The sequence below is a fragment of the Pantherophis guttatus genome, chromosome 12, assembly GCF_059756535.1.
Source record: "Pantherophis guttatus breed Tessera chromosome 12, ASM5975653v1, whole genome shotgun sequence".
Taxonomy (NCBI): Eukaryota; Metazoa; Chordata; class Lepidosauria; order Squamata; family Colubridae; genus Pantherophis; species Pantherophis guttatus.
In genome coordinates this window covers 21,355,521-21,376,935 of record NC_142074.1, presented here as the reverse complement: position 1 = coordinate 21,376,935, position 21,415 = coordinate 21,355,521, and the positions used below count along the sequence as shown (strand labels likewise).

Sequence of the window (21,415 nt, the reverse complement as noted above, 5' to 3'; positions counted from 1 at the left end):
CCACAAAACCCTTTTGCAATCTAAAATGACGATAACACTGCTTGTATCATTTTTTTACCTTTATGCTATGTATTAGAAAAAACTATAGTGTGCTGCATTTATGAAATCAATGAACTGCTAGTTTAATTTCTGCATGCAACAAAAACATTTTGAACTCTCAAAAAGCTCAATAAGTTGCGTGCCAGTGTGTGTCACACATTGGCGGTTGTGACACATATTTTGAGTGACAGGGAGCCACAGCAGAGGGATGAAGGAGCCACGCACAGCTCCAAAGCTGCGAGTTGCAGACCCCTGATCTAGAGGGTTAATAGGGATGCTCAGGGTTTTGGTATCTCAGTTACTATTGATTGGACCAGCACGCTGAAGAGAGGGTAGGACTGCTGCTTCTCCTACTCCAAGGCGCAGACTAGGGGTGTCCAACCTTGGCAACTTGTGGACTCCAACTCCCAGAATTCTCCAGCCAGACATGCACGAGAGTTGAAGTCCACAAGTCTTAAAAGCTGCCACGGTTGAAGTCTTAACGTTGCCAGGGACACCCCTGGCTTAAGACTTTATGGTCAACGGTATCACAAGTGAAGGTGAATATATGTGTTCCAGGATGTTGCAGGATCCAAAGCACATGAGTTCTCAGAGGATGGGCTCCAGCATGTTTGAAAGCTCAGAAGGCAAAACCTTTGGTCCCCATGACCGATCCAGATCGGATCCTGGAATCGCAAGTCACCAAGATCTTGTAAGATCAGAAGGACCAACTTACCCTCAACCAGGTGCAACCTTGCTACCATTATCTACCAATTTAAAAGTAACAGACTTAACAGTTACCAACAGTTGTCTCTTAATATTTTTCAAAGCCAGTTGCCCGGAAACAGACGTAGGACGCTGCACCTGTACTTAGCTCCTATTTGTAAGTTTCTCAAAGGTATCTGTGGAAACAAACAAACCAGATAGTCCTTTATCTGATCCAATCTAGCTCTCCCTACAGGAGAGGTGGAGCCAGCTAATTCTCAAGGCAGGTAAAGGCTGAAGTTGGTAAACAAAAGCAAAAAGCAATGGTGTAAAACATGGCTGCTTTAAAAACCGGAGACGTTTTAAAACGGACTATATTAGTAAGAGGGGCAGAGAATCCTCCTGGATGAAGTCAGGAAAAATGATTTCAAATGTTGTTTTCCAATGTAAAGGCAGACTAGAAATCACCGGGAGAGAAATGATTCAGAGAATTTTTTGTAAAGGAATTCCTAAAAAGTGCCCGGATCAGCTGCATTACATTTTTTAGACCTAACTCATTTTAATCCTTCAGTACAAATAATGGTTAATCAAATCATGTCTTAACATGTACAGTCTCTTGGAGGGACAAGGCATTTCTCCCACGAATATACCTGGTTAAAACACGCAGTTTTTTTTTCTTTGAAATAAATCTGAATCAATCAATCATGACTTTCCATCTCTGCAAGCATCTTCACTGTACGTAGTTAAGTCCTCTAAATCATTATTCGCCCATCAGCTCGCAGAGTTCAAGTCTATTGCTTGCTACTTTCTTATACAGTTCTGGTATTTTGTAAATTATTGCTTTCTTAATATGGTTAATCCCTATTAAATGCAACTCTTCAGGAAATTATTTCGCAACAGCTTCGTCGTTGATTCTGGTTAAACTTGCATTAAGTTTAAAGACTTAGTCTGCGATTAAGAAGCATTTTTTCTTTAAACACACACAAAAAAACAATTTTCGCCTCCCATTAAGAGTTTGCAGACTTTGTAAAAATTGTATTTACTGAATAGAATTAAAAAGAAAAAAGGAACACTCCAAAAATATTTTGCAGGCATCGTTCACTTTTCTCCCCTTTTCTTCTGTAATTCTTTATGCTTTGCTGTTTAAATTTTCTATCTCATCTCTCTTGTTATTTTTTCCCTTTCTCAGTTTCTGGCTAGTTTTCTTAGTTAATCCCACCAGCACTTTGAAACAATGTTATCTCCAAATTCTGAAAGTTATTTGATTTCTATGGTTGCCTCTCTCAGCAAACGACTCTGGGCAGCTGACAAATATTCTCACATTTGCTTGGAATTATGGTTTCCTGCTTGCTTGTTTCAAGTTAGTGACTCTGGCAGCTACAGTCTTTTATATTCTGACAACGCTTCCCCTGAGGACTAAGTGGGCACAAGCAGTAAATCCAAACGGAATTTGAAATTAACTAGTCTCCTGATTATTAATGAGCATCTCTTCTCTGGCAGCAAGAATTCAGCCAACGTAGCTACCCTGAGAGTCAAAGAATACAAAACAGATACACAAAAAAACCCACCTCATTAATTGGTTTTAATTCCTTTGGAAAGCTCTTTGTGGAAATAAAAATTTGAAAAGTGGGGAAAAAAATCTATATGGAGATTCAGTCTTGAAAATACGGCTTTGTTAAGAAGGGAGCCATCCTGGGGCACAAGAGATGGCTGTCAGACAGACATGGTAAGGGTTGCAGTTCTTTCCCTTTACAGGCCCAGCTTGGTCCTTCTCCAATGACGCCTTTTGGAATTGTACCTGGAACAAAAGAGTAAGTAATTAGTAAGCGAGACACAGCTCTGAGCGTCTAACGGACTAAACCTGAATCGCAAGCAGCCAATAGCAAGCAGCTAAACGAGGAGCTTTAATCTGGAGGGGCTCTTTTACAAAGCAGGGGAATAGTTTTCCCACGTCAATTTCTAAACCCCTTTCCTCATTTAAATGCACACACACACAAAAAAACCCTTGTGTGTTCGTTTTTCGAGACACAAATATAAATAGCCTTATGAAATGTAAGGACAAGGACAGGGCCCATTGCAAGGTCTAGCATTCCAAAATGTCCCCTACCCCCTAAAAAATACATTAAGCCCACCATTAAAGCATTAAGAGATGGGGATGTTACAAGGCAATCATCCAACTCGAGTGGTCCAGATTAACTCATCAGTCTTTCAGATTAAAATTCAGTGATTTATTCGAACAGGTGATTGCTTTTTTTTTTAAAAAAAAAGTACATCTACATACTAATTTCATTTAGTGGTGAAGATGCACATTTAACAGGCTTCTTAATTATTCGGTTACCTCCTTAAACAATTCTTTTTTCCCCCCAACATGTAGATATTTTTTTTTATTCATGCTGTATTATCTGCAAACTTTGTTAAGAGACTGGAGGCCCTGACAGATAAAGCAATAAATAAATCTAAATTCTCATGTTACATCACGGAAAGCCTTCCTTAGATATTACCCCAAGAGTTACATTTGAGTTTCCTCTCAGAGAAGATGAAAACTCTTATGTGTTTTCCTCGTAACGCTTGTCACTGTTAAAAGGAGGCTAATTTCACCAGGATGCAGGAGAAATCAAAACCCACGTAACAGAATTGCTCTCAGCAGGAATATGGCAGTGTTTCCATGTAAAGGAACCCTGCAATTGCTACCTGCTTCAGTTAATTTTCCTTTAAGAAAATAGAATTTCCTTTAAGAAAGTAAATCTTCACTCATCTGACCTGGCAACAGATCTCAAAATTTCATTGCCAGAAAGAAACAAAATACTGGATGAACCCAAATGTCGAAATGTGCTTTGTTTTGCACAGAGAAGGGTATTTATGTGAAAAGAAGCAGAAGGGTGAGAAGAGTGCGGCAAGGGAAATCAGGAAAACAAAACAGGATGAAATGGGGAAAAAAATTTAAGAGGATTTGTTAGAAAGTCGTTTGACACTCGGAGACACATGCAGCGTAGTACAGTTAGGCCAATTATAAACATAGGCTCATAAAAAGTCAGGTCAATGTTGTTATTATTTGTAATGGAATTGGTTAAATAGTATTTCTTAAATCTTCACATATTATTTGGGGGACAACGAACCATCTGAAACTTCATGAAGGGGCTGAAGAGTTTGGGGACTCCTGATTTAAAAGAAGGATGCAACCGAGCTCAAGTCCAGTTTTCTTCCAAAATATAACAATCCCAACAGAATCGCTGGTGGGATCTGACAGCAGGCAGGCAACTATCAAAGGGATTTGAAGTCCGCTCTCGCGAGAGCTTTACCTGATCTTATTGCCAGTTTTCATGCGAATCCACTGTGGAATGGGTCGGTTCTGCTTCTGCTTCTTAGCGAGGAACCGCTTGATCTTGAAAGTCTTGTGGGACGACTGGAGATCGGGGAAGAGAAGGAACATTCGAAAACAATTTAAGTGGTGGTCAAGATAAGCGGTTCAAAAATATCAACAGAGGCTTCCAACAATGGCTGATTGACTCTTTTTTGTGGATGCAAATGAGGGGGATCCCTCTGCTGGGCAAGGAAGTGGACTAGAGGATCTCCAAGATCCCTTTCCAACTTATCATATTCTTTTAACAACCCCGTAATCCCTCACGGGGTGGAATCTGGGCAACTGAATGGAGCTGAGTGTTTACTGGCTGGATGCCCTTCCTGTCACCAATGCAGGTTTTTTTTCCCAGCAGATATATTCTCATTGTGCCCAGAGAGAGAGAAATATCTGCCTCCTAGGATCGAACTCACAGCCTCCTGATTGTGAGGTGAGAGCTCCACCTGTAGGCCACCACACCACTCTATCCCTTTCCAATTCGTGATCTTGTGAATTGCTGGCCCACTTAGGAGCAGGTTAGATGCAGCCCATCTAACGTACAGCTATGTGGCTGGAGTATGCACAACAGGGAAGCATCACATAGATTCCCAGCTGAAAGAGGAAAATAAACTGGGCAAACTGGTTTCCCTCACAGGGAAGTCTCGCCTCCTTCTATAGACACTGCAACATCAAAGAAGCAGCAAAACAAAACATTGTTCAGGTTATTATTTTTGTGAGCTGACCAGAGTTGTGTTTTGAGGCAGGTGGGCCATACCTACGAAAGATACACAAACCAACAAATAAAGTTACGTTGAAATATAAATTTAGAATGTATATTTCTAACTGCCATTTATTTAATGGTCACTCCAGTTTTTTAAAACTCCCAATGTTATTTGCTTGGCACTGAAATGTGTTACACAAATACACACCTCGCTACTGCATTTAGCTGTGAGGTGGGTTGGGGGGGGGAGAGGGAGAGAGAGAGACTAGAACTCATAGCCACAGGGTATTCAGAATACAGAATAACAAGAGTTGGTTATTTTTTTTAATATTTTTTGGTTTTTTTTAAATAAGTTTTTCATTTTTATTTCTCACAAACATATATAAATGTACAGTTTCTTATCAAACATATTATCCTTTAACCTTCATATTAGTTCATTAGACTCGAGGTTGCTCTTCTACCATTCCATCTCCCTTATTTCCCAACAACTCTTCCTCTCCTTCTCCCTCCCTTTCCCTTCCCTCCTTTCTTCTATCCCTTTTCTACTTCTTTCTTTCCTCCTCTCCTTCCCCTTTTAATAACGAGAGTTGGAAGGTACCCTGGAGGTCTTCTAGTCTAACCCAGTTGGACTCCCAAATCAAAAATCAAGAGTTTATCTGAGAACTCAAGAACCTTTTTAGGCAAAACTCAATGTCTTCTTCGAAGGCAAAATATAAGACTGGTGGACTTCAACTCCCAGAATTCCCCAGCCAGCAATTCTTCAATTCTGGGAGTTGAAGTCCTCAAATCTTAAAAGTTGCCAATTTTGGATCCCCCCCCTTTTTTTCCCCCCCCCTAAGCCAGCACCTTCCTTAGGACCCCAAACTGGCTCTTTATACGTAAAATTGGGTCGGGGGGCGGCGGAATCCAGCCAACCTTGGTAAATCCCATTCAGTCCCTTCCTTTAATGGGCCTCGACTCGCCTTTTCCACCGAGAAGGGCAACTCTATGGTTAAAGAGAGGCCTACAAACAAGTCCTCCATTCAAGCGCCGGGTGGCGGGCAGGCCTCTAACCGGGAACCCACCCCACAAGCTTTTATCCACGGTTCCCAATTTTCGAAATTGAACTGGGGGCTTTTCGCGGGAGGCCCCCCAGAAGAACCGGCCCGGGGAAACGGGTTCCCAAACAACTCCCCGAAGGAGGATTGCGACGGATAGACTCACCATCGTCCAATGCGGCCACCGGCTATCACCACGGCAGCAGAAGAAGAGAAAGGCCAAAGGAAGCGGCGCGTGGGATGATGGGAAAAAAAAAAAGCAAGCGAGTGATTTTTTTTTTCCCCCGCGAGGGCTAGAAAGTCGACTCGGTGGCGACAGCGCCGCCCGCTCAGCGTCTCCAAGGTGGTATTGCAAGATTGTCAAGCAGGTAACGCCGCGAAGGTCAAAAGGGTTTACAGCAGGAATTTTTTTTTAAACAAATAATAATAGTAAAAAAAAAAGGATTGAATTAAGCCGGGATCCTGGCGTGTTCGTGGATTTTTATTTTATTTTATTCAATGTGCATGCTGCCCGTTTGGATGTGCTCATCAGGTGTAATTTGCAGCCATGCAGTAATTCATTGCAAATTAAAAGATTTGGCAGGCTTCGATTCCTAAAATTCGCTAGGGATTTTGTTTTATTTATTTCAAGCATAGATAACAGATATAAGTATAAACGTGATTATGAATACATAAAATGGATACGAATAAAAAGGGACAGTAGGACAGGGACGGAAGGCAGGTTGGTGCACATATGCACACCTCTTACAGACCTCTTAGGAATGGGGTGAGGTCGACAGTAGCCAATCTAAAGTTAAAGTTTTGGGGGTTTGGGGAAGAGACCACAGAGTCAGGTCGAGCATTCCAGGCATTGACCACTCTGTTGCTGAAGTCATATTTTCTGCAATTGAGTTTGGAGCGCTTCACTTTAAGTTTGTATCTATTGTGTGCTCCTGTATTGTTGTGGTTGAAGCTGAATTATTCATTGACAGGTAGGACGTTGTAGCAGATAATTTTGTGTACTACACTTAGATCGGACCGAAGGCGGCGTAGTTCTAAGTTGTCTAAGCCCAAAATTTCAAGCCTGGTGGCCTAAAGTATTCTGTTACGAGCAGAGGAGTGGAGGACTCTTCTTGTGAAATACCTCTATCAATTGTATTAATGTCCGATATGCAGTGCAGGTTCCAGACAGATGAGCTGTATTCGAGAATTGGTCTAGCAAAGGTTTTGTATGCTCTAGTTAGCAGTAGTTACCAGAGAAGCTACGCAAGATTAGGTTAACAACTCTTACTGCCTTTCTGGCAATGTTACTACAGTGAGCTCTGGCACTTAGATCATTAGAGATGAGTACTCCAAGGTCCTTGACAGAGTGAGGGTCGTCTACAAGGTCATGTCCATCCAGCTTGTGCCATATTTATGTACCATATTATATGATCGCTCATCTCATGATCAAAGGAGTGCGATCAAATATTAATGGTGAAAACGTTAAGCCTTTTTTTTTTGTCCGCAGGACAATTAAGTAAGAGAATGTCTTTGAAGTAGATCTTTGCTTGAGCAAGATTTCGTTGGTTCTGTTTTCTTGTTAGTTCCCATTAGATTTTTTTTAAAAAAAAAACAGGATCATTTCCTGTTTATTCCAAAGTGTGCTTTGGCTGGAACAGCCACACAAAGGCTGCCTGGAGATCCAACAGATTCCTTGGAAGAAAGCAGCTATCTTTCTCCCAAGCAGCCAAAGGATCTGCAGATTTTTAAAAAAAATACTTTTATTTTTGAGTTTGTAAAGTAATTCTGAGCTGGCAATCCTGTTCTATGCCATGTCTGGTAGAATATATAGCCACATATTTTCCAAGGAGAAGCCCCTTCCCCCCCCATTTAATTCCTGATACTGCCTGTTAAAAGCATTCAGTACCAGCCAAAGTGGATAATCGTAGGCTAGGTCAGAGGTCAGCAACTTGCGGCTCTGGAGCCACATGTGGCTCTTTCATCCCTCTGCTGCGGCTCCCTGTTGCTGGTTGGCTCCACAATTGATAGGCCTTTCGGTTAGGACAGGTAGAGGAAAAAGGATGCCACGCTAGGAGGAGACTATGATGGGGGAACCGGACTTCCGGTTGGCTCCAGAATTGAACAGGGGCTTCTGGGTAGGATCTTTGTGGCTCTGAGTGTTTAAGGTTGCCGACCCCTGGGCTTGGTGGATCAAGGGATGGGAGGTAACCATTTTTAACACAGAAACTGTCTTTTTTGTTCAAAGAATAAAAATACAGGGTGGGAGCAGTAACCTCTAGCAGGTGGGAGAAGGAAAACGGGCATATAGACAATACAAAATGTGTATTTTCTGCTTTGGGCTAATATAGACTAATGAATAAATAGACAATAAGCCACAATTGCATCTCTTTCTCTCTCACCAGCAAGATGTATGAAATATTCTGAACAGTGAAGCCTAATAAAGATAGTCCTCAGTTAACAACCACTCATTTAGTGACTGTTTGAAGTTACAATGTTGAGCGAGTGGTACAACCAGTTCTCGAAGGTCTGGACATCCCAGCACACCAAGTCATGTGACTACAATGGGGCTAAGTTCATGACCTTAGGAGCTGGGACATGACATTTGACCTTGGGGTTCTGGCCTTTTGACTTAGGATGTGTGATCGTTTGACCCTTGGTTGACCTTTGGACCTAGGATTCTTGACTTCCTAGATGGACCATGGGATTTGTGGTAACCGTTTTCAAAACAAATGGTCTTTTTTACGCAAAGTGCAAAAATACGGGATGGGAACGATGACTTCTAGCGGGTGGGAGAAACAAAACACGAAGTTAGTTAAGTTGAAAAATGCCAACAGCCAACATCAAGGCAAGATTTCGTAGGCACCATCCTTGGCGAAAAAGATCAGGCACTTCCCCTTTTCATTTCACAACCCATTTCCAGAGAAAAACAGACTGCACTTGGTAACGAAGAAAAAGGACATACATACATTCAATTTTGCAGCTACTAAGCTTGTTGGACGAGAAGGGACAAAAACAGCCAGGGAAGTGAGTGAAGCCTGGGAAACGGGCCCCTTGTCAATCAAGAGTAGTGCTGATATACCACCAGCCTATCAAGTACTTAGGAACCGAGGGCGTGGCAGCGCGAGGATAACGACAGCCAATCGCCGGCCATCAACACACCAAACAACCAATAGGAAGGCACCACATAATTACGAAGCGTTAGAATAACCCAAAGCACACATTCCGGTAGAGAGAAGTTCCCTGAGGATGGGCTCCAGCACGAATCCGAAAGCTCAGAAGACTAAACTTCCGATCCTGGTGATTGAGCCAGACGGCAACATTATGCTGGGACGCTTCTATGCGAGACTGCACTTTCCCCACCAAGTCATTACATACAAAACGATACTTTTAAAACATGTGTAAATGGACAGGGTTTTATTAAATATAAAATAGTTGTGTCGGATTAGCATAAAGGAGAACCCCTGTCTGTTGCTAGGAGTTCTTCCTCAGTTTCCCCACCCACCCCATTCTCCCCCGATTCCCTGGAAAGCCAGGAAAAGCAATCTGAGAGAGGCGGATGGGGAAAGGCCAGGATGGCTTCCCTTAGTGCACTGAAGAAGAAAGTCTGGACCGAAAAAAAGAAAGAAAAACGTTTTCTTGGGTGGCGTTCAGAAAAGCAGAGGGTGAATTAAAGATGGGTACGGCTGCCTTTAAAACAATATATATATATATATATATATATATATATATATATATATATATATACACATACATATATACATACATGTATGCATGTATATGTATATGTATATGTATATGTGTGTATATATATATATATATATATATATATATATATATATATATATATATATATATATATATATATATATATATATATATATATATATATAAATCCATGACTAATGTCAGCGCTTTCGTTCAGGCTGCACGAACCTCCCGCGAAACAGTGCAAATGCAAAGCTACCCTCTGGAAAAAAATTCGTTTAGAATTTTTAGAAGCGCAAGGAAAAAAAAAGAAAAAAGAAAAAAGACCGGCTCGCTCACGACTTAAAACGTTTATGACAGCGTTTTTGTTCCCGCTCCAGTCAATCATGCGGATTCTGGGACCGCCTTCTGATCCAACCTTAATAACCCTGGTGCGGATCCCAAGGACTGGATTTGAAGTGCAAACAATGTTTTTGGTGGCTTTTTATTATTTCAAAGACAGCGCTTGTTACTGGGCTGCGGGGGAGCCCACCTTCCTTTTCTGAGGATACTACTGCTGCTGCGGTCTCTTTAACGGAGAATGAGCCGGCCGAACGCAAGGTTGGGTTTTGACTCTGCACATGGCTTGGAAATCAGATACGTCCCAAAGCATAGTTTTCTCTGCTCTCTCTCCTCCTCCTCTTCTTCTTCTTCTTCCCCCAAGGCACTTCTGGACTGTACAGTTCATCCTCTTTGGCTGCTAGTTTGGTGAGAACAAGGTGAGGCCGTCACACCTCTTCTTTCAAGTTAGTAGCCTCACACTCCGGCTTTTTATCTGCTCCTTGGTCGCAGGACTTGGGAGAGCTTTCGTCGTACGCGGATAAACGGCTTCGGCTCCGGGCTCCGGGTTGGTAGAGCTGCATGGCTGGCCGGTCCTGAAACGACAAGAAGAAATTTGGACCGGATGGCCTGCTTCCAGCTGAGGGGATGAGGCAACAGTTAAGAATTAATTGCTACACTAGAGTTCGATAAAGGAGGATGTTTGTAGCTCAATGTTCAGATGAGGGTATCCTTGATGCTCTCTGAACTTGGGGGTTTTCTTGTAGATGTTTCATGACTCAAACTAGGTAACCTCATCAGTGGTAAAGGGAGGGAGGGTTTGTGTAGTGGGGGGGGGAGGAGGAGGAGAACTGTGGGGTTCTTGGTACTCTCTAAGATTGGTTCTTTTCTTGAAGACGTTTCATGACTCAAACTAGGTAACATTATCAGTACTAAAGGGAGGGAGGGTTTGTGTAGTGGGAGGAGGAGGACAACTGTGGAGTTCTTGGTGCTCTCTAAGATCGGTTCTTTTCTCGCAGAAGATTCATGACGCAAACTAGGTAACATTATCAGCACTAAAGGGAGGGAGGGTTTGTATAGTGGGAGGAGGACAACTGTGGAGTTCTTGGTGCTCTCTAAGATTGATTCTTTTCTCGCAGAAGATTCATTACCCAAACTAGGTAACATTATCAGTACTAAAGGGAGGGAGGGTTTGTGTAGTGGGAGGAGGAGGACAACTGTGGAGTTCTTGGTGCTAAGATTGATTCTTTTCTCGCAGAAGATTCATTACCCAAACTAGGGAAACATCGTCAGTGCTAGTGAGTTCATGAATTCAACCAGCTCAACCTAGCCATGAAGTAGGCTGGGAGAACTTGGATTCAATTAATGCCTGTGTCTTTCAGGAGGAATGGTGCTACGAATCAGGCCTGGAATGCTTTGGAAAAAGTAGGGAAGTACGCCGCAGTACTCAGCAATCCAGTCAGAAATCCCTAGGGCCAATACGAAGTTTTAGCATCCTCGCCAAGAGGTCATATGAAACGGACCTTTTATAGTGTCAAATTCAAATTTCCTTCTGAACGAACCATGGTTCCTTCCTAATGAACCATGATGAACGAACACCCCTGCACGTCTATGCCCGTGATTAAAAACAAAAAATATGACCTATCTGCTGTTTCTACCTCTGTTGTCGGTATCAGGGGAGTAATGAGGCGTTATCGATTGTCTGCCTGAAACGGACGGCTAAAAGAAATTGAATAAATACATTAAAAACAACAACAACGAGGACTAGCACCTTGTTCCGAATCCGGTCTTTCTTGGACACATCGTCTCTTTTGTCCTCCTTGGTCCCCTTCTCAGTTTTCTCTGGGTTGCCCACGTATTCTATGAAGTCGGCTCTTTTCCCTTTTTCTCGCAAGGAGTCTCGTTCCCTTTTTACGTCGTCCTCTTTCCTCCGGAACACTTTCTCTTTCTCGAAGCGTTCTTTCTGCCGCCGCCGGTCTTCCTCTTGGCGCCGGAGTTTATCCCGCTGGATTCTCTCATAGTCTCTATCGCGGTCGTAGTCTCTTTCTCGGTAGTCTTTCCCGCACTCATCTTCAAAACTGACGCAAAGACGTAAAGAGGGAAGATTAAGAGGGACATTCTCCTCCTCATTTGCTCATTGAACAGCCTGGATTTTGCATGGAACTCCTAATGGAATATTTACCGTATTTTTCAGACTATAAGCTGCACCTGACTATAAGGCGCACCTAAATTTAGAAGAGGAAAAACCTCGAAAGCGGGCCGAAAAAAGCCTCGAAAATGGGCTGAAAAAGCCTCAAAAATGGGCCCCAAAAAGGGGCATGCGGAGGCCAAAAAAATGGCCGGTGGGTAGGCAGGGCTTTGGCAATATTCAGCCTATAAGACGCGCAGACATTTTCACCCCCTTTTGGGAGACAAAAAAGTGCGTCTTATAGTCCGAAAAATACAGTTTCTATTTTTTTATTTTAAAAATATTTTAAACAAATATTGATAATGTATATGAATAACACAAAAAAGACATTAGAAATTGAAAGTTTCACATATTATATAGCTCCCCCCCAGTGTAGGTTTCCAAATTAAAGTACTGTAAAATGATGTATGGGGTTTATGTATTTCCTATCCAGAGGTTACATTTTGGAATTTACATTGTAAGTTAACCCAAAGTGCTTTTTTCAAGAGGCAACTGGACTTTCTGGTTTTTCTTTGAAGACGTTTTGCTTCTCATCCAAGAAGCTTCTTCAGCTCTGACTGGATGGTGGGGAATGGAAGGATTGATATTTAGTGGGGCAACCATGACCTGGAGAGACTGAAAATCTCCACAGACACTGTAAGTTAACTTGACAATCTTCAAAGTTACTTTGGTGAGGCAGATCAAATAGCGATTACATTTTAGTACAAACTCCAGGAGGTGAATTCGGGGGGAAAAGGCCCCAAAATAACCAGGCTAGTCTGAGAAACGAGAATACGTACTGCAGTGGGTAGATGGATTTTTTGATCTTTTCCTCTTTAGCTTCGCCATCGGAGCGCTTGGCTGGCACGCTGCCAATTGGGCTGGCGGTCTTGTCCTCCCTCAGATTTTCTTTCTCCGGTCTCTTGGCCTTTTCCTTTTTTTCAAAATCTCTTTCCTCTCTTTCTGGCTTCTTAAGTAGCTAGGAAAAAAACAAATTTAGTCCTCCTTACTAAATGGATTTTCTACGCTAAGCTAGGCTAGCGATTTGGCCCACTAACCGATAGGATTCAATGTAACATGAGCATTGAGTTATTTCCATAATAGATTAGTTCTTCCTGACGAACATATGTGAGGTCTTAAAACAATGGAAAGTGTAAATTCTTACATTTGTTTCCTTGAGTCAAGCCAGTGTGAGGGGTTTAAGACTTTGACTGAGCCACTTCATACTCATCTTTTAAAATCAGTGGTCTCCAACCTTGGCAACTTTAAGACTTGTGGACTTCAACTCCCAGAATTCTTCAGCCAGAACTCTGGGAGTTGAAGTCCACAAGTCTTAAAGTTGCCAAGGTTGGAGGCCCCCGTTCTAAATTACTTATGTCCACAAGGCAATGGCTGGACATGTACAAGATTCTAAACTACGGTTTCCTTCATCCTTTTTTGTTAAAATCAGCTAGAATAACTGGCTAACGGATCATTTTAAGCCAAAACCCAATGGACCGCACTAAAATTTAGTGGATTCAGGATTTCAGGATCAAGAGCGGATCCTGCTCAAAATAAAAAAATATATTGGATAGTGCTCTGCACTATGTAGTACAGCCATCTTAATGACATTTCTATATCTATAAATTACAAAGCACTTAAATGTAACTGTTACAGGAACTGGGCATGGCTAGTCTAGTGAAGAGAAGGACCAGGGGAGACATGATAGCTGTCTTCCAATATTTGAGGGGCTGCCACAGAGAGGAGGGGGTCAAGCTATTTTCCAAAGCATCCGAAGGCGAGACAAGGAATAATGGATGGAAACTGATCAAGGAGAGATTTAACCTAGAAATAAAGAGGAATTTTCTGACAGTGAGAACCATCAACCAATGGAACAGAAGTTGCCTTCAGAAGTTTGGGAGCTTCATCACTGGAGGCTTTAAAAAAGAGACTGGACTGCCATTGGTCAGAAATGGTATAGGGTCTCCTGCTTGGGTAGGGGGTTGGACTATATGACCTACAATGTCCCTTCCAATTCTGTTAATTTTTACCTGTATAACACACCTTATGCCTTTTAACTTCAGATATTTTCCATTGAGTTCCATAGTGCTCCTAAATTATATAGGATTAGCTATTATATTCTACAGATATACACGAGGCATATGGTGTTTATAAATTATTCATCCTACAGGAAAGAAGTTATACCTTAATCTTTGGTTCATCCTTCGATTTGTCCCTTTCCTTCTCTGGACACCTTTCCACTTTTTTTGTTTTTTCAGCTTCTTTTCGCTTCCTTCTTTCTTCTTCTTTCCACTTCCTTCTTTCTTCTTCTCTTTGTCTTTTCCTCTCTAGTTCCCGCCTCCTCCTTTCCTCTCGTTTCTCTTCTCTAAGCCTCTGCAAGAGAACCACGAAGTTAGGTTTTTCCAACCAAAAGCATCACCTAATCTGCTGTTAATCGAAAGTATTTTGTTTCTAAATTAAGAAACATTATTAAGTTACAAAGCTAAAATATCTAACACCAAAATAATTATCTTTCTTTAAAAACATGCATGCACAAGGAGGAATTTGGAGGGATTAAACCAGGACATGGGTAGGAAAGATAATTTCAAAACATATTTTTTTGGGAGGGAAGGTGGATTTTCTATCCAAAGAAAACTTGAGTAGAACTCCCCAGAAGATTAGAAAGTCCAATATTATTAGTATTTACTCATGACTGAGTTAAAGTTTGACATCATTTCTTTAAATACATGTACACACTGAGCAGTAAATCATAAAGCAGTTATAACTAAGGAATTATCATCACCTGCTTATTCTTCAGGAAGTTCAACAGCGGAGTTGTCTTTTTGGCTAAGGAGTTAAGAAAAATAAAGTGTTGGTGTTTGTATTTTTAAAAGGCATCAACTGAAATTACTGCAAAAATATTATCAAAATAAATACATGTAAGGCATTTGTCTCTATAATGTGGCTACAAAGAGGATTTTAGAAACTTTATTTTCCATATTAGATTAACTGCCACTAATGTGAGACAAACAGCGGTTATAGATGTATTGAATATGATAAGAACATACCTATTAATTCTTTATTTCTTGCCTCTATTTCTTCTAATAAAGTCTCGGGAGTAGATGTTAATTTTTCATCATCAGCACTGTAGCTTTCTAAAAACTTCTTATATTCTGGATCTAAGAAACGATCATCACAGATAGATAATAAACAGGTTTTTTAAAAAAATAAATTGAAAATTATAAAGCCTATGATAATAGCCAGCCTGCAGTGGTGTTAGATATATGACCTCTATTGTTTTTGGGTCAGACAATTTCATGTTCTATGATCCACAGCAACAATTTATGTGGCAAAGCTTCCATTACCACATTCACGTTCAATGATAAAATGTCCTTTTCCTTAAACCAGATCAGTCACGCAGCAGACAATTCAGAAGGAGAATATTTATTTATTTGCTGGTTAACGAAAGAGACTGAACGTTGCAGACAGTAAAAGGGGCAGTCTTGCTGGATGGTTTCCAGCAGATTATTACACCAACATAATCAAAAAAATCATGGTCATGAACGGATGGTGAGAATTCCCTTATCTGGAAATTTTGAACCTGGCTATACCAGGAACTGCAACCAGAAATTCTCAAACTCCCCTTGGTTGAAATTAATTTTAAGGGAAAAGAACCACCCAGCACTATCGCTACTAACCATCATCAATGGTTCCAGCTTTGGCATCCTTTTTCTTACTCTTCTTTTTGGCAGCTTTTTGAAACGGAGCAAATTCCACGATGGCAGAATATTCGAGACCTGTTTTATATGCACAAATACTTTTTTTAAAAAAAATAACTGCATTAGGAAGGGAAACAGTGACTGTTAGTTGCATCGAGCAGATTTCCGAAGTACAGCATGCGATTTGGAGAGACGCGCACGCGTGGCCTTGGGAAGAAGGGCCGGCACAGACAGCAGCTGCCTCTCATAGGGCCAGGCCGGACACACCTTGTCAGCAATAGGAGGAAGATGACGGTGAATGTCAGCTGGGGGGGGGGGAGAGTGTAGCAGGGCCTGTCGAGCACAGCAGTGTGGCAGGGACGGCTGGGCCTTTGCACTGGGGTACAAGCTGCGGTGCAGGGCTTGAAATGGAAGTCTTTTGCAAGACCAGGGCTGGGTGTGATGGTTGCTGGTTGAGACTGCTGAATGCCTTGGGTCTCTTCTTCAGTTCCAGCGACGCTGGCTTTGCCACCACTAAGGAGTGCCACTGTGCAGGGTGGCAAAAGGGCAGAAATGGAGGGGAAACAGAGGAAGCACCCCTGTGGTCATGTGTGCGAAACGCCAAGAGTCTGAATTTTGATCGCATGACCGCAAGGGCGTTGCAACAGCTGCTAACTTTGCGAACTAGGCGTTAAGTACCCGTTCATTTAGAACTGCTGTTAACTTTGAATGGTCGCTGCGCCAATTTGGTCATGAATTGAAGACTACAAAGTAAGTTGAATAAAAGATGACTTCACGCAAGACATTCCTTATCGTGTGCGGCCTTGTCCACCATGCTCATCAATTAGCTGAAATGCATCATATGGAGCACAATTGCTTAAATTCAGAGGGGTAGGAAACTAGCTTTAAAACTACAGTATGTTTCCCGTTATTTTATGACAATTTCATAATATACAGGCCAGTGGTGAGATAATACAAATGCATACATTTATAATAGATGGGTGTTTGGGCTTACTGAATAAAATGCTTTTGAACAACAATGACTATAACCTAACATAAATGATTCGTAAAGTAATTTTGGCTGCATGAAAAATGATAAATAAGCAAAATAAATAAATAAAACAAACAAAAAAAATAAGTAGCATGATCCTACAGGGCCAGTCAGTGGCTGCTGAAGTGCCTCTCCCACCAGAATTTCTTCAAGATCCCTAAAATGTTTCTGACATTCAACTGTGTAACTATAGCAGGAAAAAATATTCCCACTATGCCAATTCCATTATATTAGGTGCAGAAAGGCTACGAGTACCATACAGTATGGATCTCAAAAAGAATTTCTGAACCGATGCCTTAATTTTTTAATATTTTTTGCATCTGGATCTGGATTGGCAAAGCCAGCCAGCTTGATCTACTTTTAAAACCAAAAGAAGCTAAAATAGAATCCCGAGCAAGGAAATTGGGGCACTCATTTGATTCTGTAAACTTCTCTATTAATCCCCAAATCACCCCTAAAGAGATGGGATTTTAGGCTAGTCTGGATCCCTAATAAGAAGTTGGCACAACTTAAACCTCTTCCTAAAATCCATATTCCCTTGTGCAGCTTGTATGTTCCAAAGAGTACAATTAATCCGAATTAGAATTGACATTTTATACAACCAAGCATCTAATTTTAGTTTACGCTACAATTCTAAAATTACTTATTTGAAACCAAATCCGACACAACAGTTTCAGAAAAACTGTGCTGAGCACTGAGGTATTAATGATCCTAAGGGCTCTTCCCTGCTAATAAACCTCTACCACCTCAGATTAGTAAGGTTGTGGATGTGTAACTATGCACATTCTGAACTACATGTTAAAAGCCTTAACTCGGTTATGGCATGGAAGCAAAAAGGTGGTTCCAGAATTACAGTATACTTATTGTACAAAAGTTTGCCAATATATAATGAACAACAGAGATAGGATAATTGTAGGCTTACTTGCCTTTGTGATCAATAAAAACATAACCATCAAAGCGATCCCTGAACAGAACTATGTCTTCTTGGTTTTTAAAGTTGATGTATGCTCTGGAAAACATGTGAGGATACAAACTGCAGAAGGACAAAAAATGGCAATGTTTAAGAAAACGTTGCTGAGTGGTGATTATAAATATACACAACACAGAAGGGTGTAAAAACTGAAAGACAGACGTGACATGCCATCGTTACGTGCAACACAGTCAAAAAAATCCCCCCCCCCCTTTTTTTTTACCTAGAGTCATTTGAAAAGAATTCAAAATAATCGTGCTCTGGCAATGGCTGGAGATGTTCTTCAAGCTGTTCCTTGGTCAAGCTCGGAGGAAGGCGTCGAATCACTACCTTAAAGAAAAATGTTTCATCCTTTACAACAGGTGAAACATCAGAAAGCATTTTTTAAAAAATGCAATTTTTTTATAAAAAAATAAAATAAAAACATTAAAGCGAACTATCAAGTAGCTTAATTAAAACATTATTTCCTCTCCCGTATTATTTATAATAAAAATTAACTTCAGATGCCAACAGGCCACTGAATAAAAATATTCATCCACAGAGGTGTTGTGTTCTTCATTTTATTTAGCATGAGACTGTGGAATCCTTCCTGGATCTAATAGCTTAATCTATGTATATTTTATGTATAACCCTTCCTTCCAGCACTGATGATGTTACCTAGTCGGGTCATGAAACATCTGCAAGACGACCACCAAGCTCAGAGAGCACCAAGGAGCCCTGAACGTTGACATCCTCAGCTCACTAAAAGTGGGTGATATAATCCCATAAAGGGTTATATCATTTCAGGATGGGGGAGAGCAAGAGGATTTAGGCTCCATGACCCAACCATAATAGAATAACAGCTACCATTGTTGTTATCATTTATCATTATCAATATTATTTAGTACTATTACTATCATTACTATTATTTATTAGAAATTACATTATTATCATTTATTATTACTATTATTATTATCATTACTATTCTCTTATCATTTATCATTATCAATATTATCACTTATTACTATTTATTATCATCAATATTATTACTTACCCGTGTTTCTCTGAAAATAAGACCTTGTTTTATATATTTTTTTGAACCCTGAAATAAGCGCTTGGCCTTATTGCCATGCAATAAGGTTGCATAAAGTTGTACCTTATGATTCTTGATGAACGTATCTTTTCTTTTATGTACACCGAGAGCGTATGGACCAAGACAAATTCCTTGTGTGTCCAATCACACTTGGCCAATAAAGAATTCTATTCTATTCTAAAAAGCCCGATTGGGCTTATTATCAGGGGATGTCTTATTTTGGGGGGGGAAGGGTATTATTATTATTAGCCTGTTTCCCCCAAAATAAGACATCCTCCCTGATAATAAGCCCAATTGGGTTTTTGAGTGCATGGCAATAAGGCCAAGCACTTATTTCAGGGTTGAAAAATATATATCACAGGGTCTTTTTTTCGGGGAAACACAGTATCTATCTATCTATCTATCTATCTATCTATCTATCTATCTATCTATCTAATCTATCCATTCCCTTATTTATCTATCTATCATGTCTGTCTATATCTATCTATCTAATCCATATGGATTAGATATCCATCTATCCATCCATCTATCCATTTTTATATCATCTATCTATCTATCTATCTATCTATCTATCTATCTATCTATCTATCTATCATTTATATCTATCTATCTATCGATTCCCCCAAAATAAGACATCCCCTGATAATAAGCCTAATCGGACTTTTTGAGCGTATGGCAATAAAGGCCAAGCGCTTATTTCTGGGTTCAAAAAAAATATAAGACAGGGTCTTATTTTCGGGGAAACACGGTATTACTATTATCATTATTATCAATATTATTATCACTTATTACTATTATTACTACTAATTATTATATATTATCTCTTATTATTAACATTATCATTATACAGGACAGGATTATTATTAATTATCAGCATTATTATCAGCATTATCACTTATTATAATTATTAATATTCAGGACAGCAACCCTAACAAGCACAGCAGCCTTAGAGATGCTACTCTGGCCAAGGGAATAACGTCTTATCGAAAATCTCCCCCTCCATCCATTGACATCAGCGAGCTGGGGGTGATGGGAGTTGTAGTCCTGGCTCCTCCTGCGGGGGTCCGGGTGGGGGTGGGGCCCCTGAATCTCTCCTCCCCCCTCCCCTCCCGGCCCGCGGGCGCACCTTACTGAGCGTCTCTTTCTTGTCTTTGGGCCTCTCGAGGCGGTCAGGCTCCCCGCCCGCCTTGGCGTCCGCCCCGGCCATGGCTGCTCCGAGGCCGGTGGGAGCGAGGGGCCCTCCGCGCTTCTCCTTCGGCCTGGCGTTCTCCTTGTCCTCCTTCATGGTAGAGGCCGCGGTGGGGAGTCGGGGGAGCGTACGCGGGACTCCCTGCCTCCTGGGCCGCGGAGTCGGCCCGCTCCTCTCGCGGGAAGAGCCGAAGGGAAGCCGCGACGCCACAGCGCCCTCCTCACGACCAGGCAGGCGGCGCGACTCCGCCAGGCCGCGCGTTGCCACGGCGACCAGCCAAGGCGGGCGGGGATTCCACTCCCCAGCATGCTTTGCGACTTCGGGGGCCAGAGGGGAAGAAAAACAACCACCACCCTTTCCCTTACAAGGGGGTGTCAAACTGGCGGGTGCGTCACGCGCAGGCCACGCCTACCTACGGAGGGGCGGATGCACCACGCGCAGGCCAAGGCAAGCTCCGCGAAGGGGAGGGGGGGCGGCAGAGAAACGTCGCGAAGCGTCACGTGACGCGGCGCGTAATAGAGGTAATGGCGGTGTAGGCCATTACCAAAATATCCGCGGCCTACACCGGCATTACCTCTATGTAAATAACTCTCCAGCTTGCACGGACACCTCGGCCCAAAGAATAAAGGAAATAATAATAATAATAATAATAATTAAAAACAACCGCTTCGTCTTTCTCTTTTTTTTAAAAAAAAAGACACTCCCCTTTCCGCCGTTGCCAGAGCAACGGCAAGCGGAAGTGGCCGGCCGCGCGGTGCATCCTGGGGGACCGAGGACGGGAAGGTCAGAATGGCCCATGGGGGGAGCCGTGGCGCATGCGCGGTGAGTCTTGCTGCAAAAGTTCCATAGAGTCGGGGATTCGTCGGGATGTGGTACGAAATTATTCCCTCGGCGGCTATTATGTACGTGGGACTCATCCTCCCGGGACTCGGCACCTACTACCTACAGCGATATGTCAACAACGGCAAGGTGAGGAGCTGTGGACGCGGTGCGGAGGGGTTGGGACTACAAATCCCATCCCCTCTGGACTACAGTCCCCATCCGCCTGAGCCGGTGGGGTAGGGTTGATGGCATATTATATATATATATATATATATATATATATATATATATATATATATATATATATATATATATATATATATATATATATATATATATATATAAAACACACACACACACAAATCCATGCCAATGCATACAAACAAATATATGTGTGTGTGATACATGCCACTACATACACACATATACATACATACACACGTGAGTGTATATAAATATGTGTGTGTATAAATATATATGTGTGTATATAAATGTGTCTGCGTATATATTGTGTGGGTATAAATGTGTGGGTATAAATATATATTTGTATGTGTATATAAATATATGTGTGTGTATATTGTATGTGTGTATAAATATGTGTGTGTATATAAATGTGTGTGTAAATATGTGTGTGTGTATAAATA

At 41.5% G+C, this 21,415-nt stretch overlaps 2 protein-coding genes and 1 non-coding gene across 8 annotated transcripts; all 3 read right to left on the bottom strand.

The window, feature by feature from the left end:
• Nucleotides 1-2,290: 2,290 nt before the first annotated feature.
• Nucleotides 2,291-6,118, bottom strand: RPL39 (ribosomal protein L39). The gene is made up of 3 exons (XM_034425919.3): nt 5,985-6,118; nt 4,023-4,126; nt 2,291-2,521 (listed from the first exon to the last, which is right to left on the bottom strand). The coding sequence occupies exons 1-3, from the start codon at nt 5,985-5,987 to the stop codon at nt 2,473-2,475; spliced, it is 156 nt and encodes a 51-aa protein (XP_034281810.1). The 5' UTR covers nt 5,988-6,118; the 3' UTR covers nt 2,291-2,472.
• Nucleotides 3,292-3,421, bottom strand: LOC117670627 (small nucleolar RNA SNORA69). The gene has a single exon (XR_004592663.2). It is a non-coding gene; the product is annotated as a small nucleolar RNA SNORA69 (small nucleolar RNA).
• Nucleotides 6,119-9,973: 3,855 nt separating the features above from the next.
• On the bottom strand, nt 9,974-20,316 carry UPF3B (UPF3B regulator of nonsense mediated mRNA decay). Of its 6 annotated transcripts, none has more exons than XM_034425916.3 (10): nt 19,887-20,316; nt 17,912-18,018; nt 17,645-17,751; nt 15,668-15,766; nt 15,038-15,148; nt 14,773-14,816; nt 14,175-14,363; nt 12,791-12,969; nt 11,595-11,901; nt 9,974-10,419 (listed from the first exon to the last, which is right to left on the bottom strand). In XM_034425916.3, exons 1-10 carry the CDS (start codon nt 20,043-20,045, stop codon nt 10,273-10,275), a joined length of 1,449 nt encoding a protein of 482 aa, XP_034281807.1. In that variant the 5' UTR covers nt 20,046-20,316; the 3' UTR covers nt 9,974-10,272. The 6 variants fall into 6 exon arrangements, with proteins under 6 accessions (XP_034281807.1, XP_087733806.1, XP_034281805.1 ...); XM_087877680.1 differs by having other exon boundaries at nt 12,791-12,960; XM_034425914.3 differs by having other exon boundaries at nt 17,912-18,039; nt 19,887-20,261.
• Nucleotides 20,317-21,415: the final 1,099 nt, after the last annotated feature.

What these genes read in the sequence shown, in the direction of transcription:
- RPL39 (XM_034425919.3), bottom strand. An exon ending in AAAACTGGCAATAAGATCAG is followed by an intron (nt 2,522 to 4,022) that starts GTAAAGCTCTCG and finishes CTTTTGTTCCAG; the next exon opens with GTACAATTCCAAAAGGCGTC.
- UPF3B (XM_034425914.3), bottom strand. Translation starts at nt 20,045, where the DNA reads ATGAAGGAGGACAAGGAGAACGCCAGGCCGAAGGAGAAGCGCGGAGGG. An exon ending in AAGAAATAAAGAATTAATAG is followed by an intron (nt 14,817 to 15,037) that starts GTATGTTCTTAT and finishes TTAACTCCTTAG; the next exon opens with CCAAAAAGACAACTCCGCTG. An exon ending in AAATCCATCTACCCACTGCA is followed by an intron (nt 11,902 to 12,790) that starts GTACGTATTCTC and finishes TCTTTGCGTCAG; the next exon opens with TTTTGAAGATGAGTGCGGGA.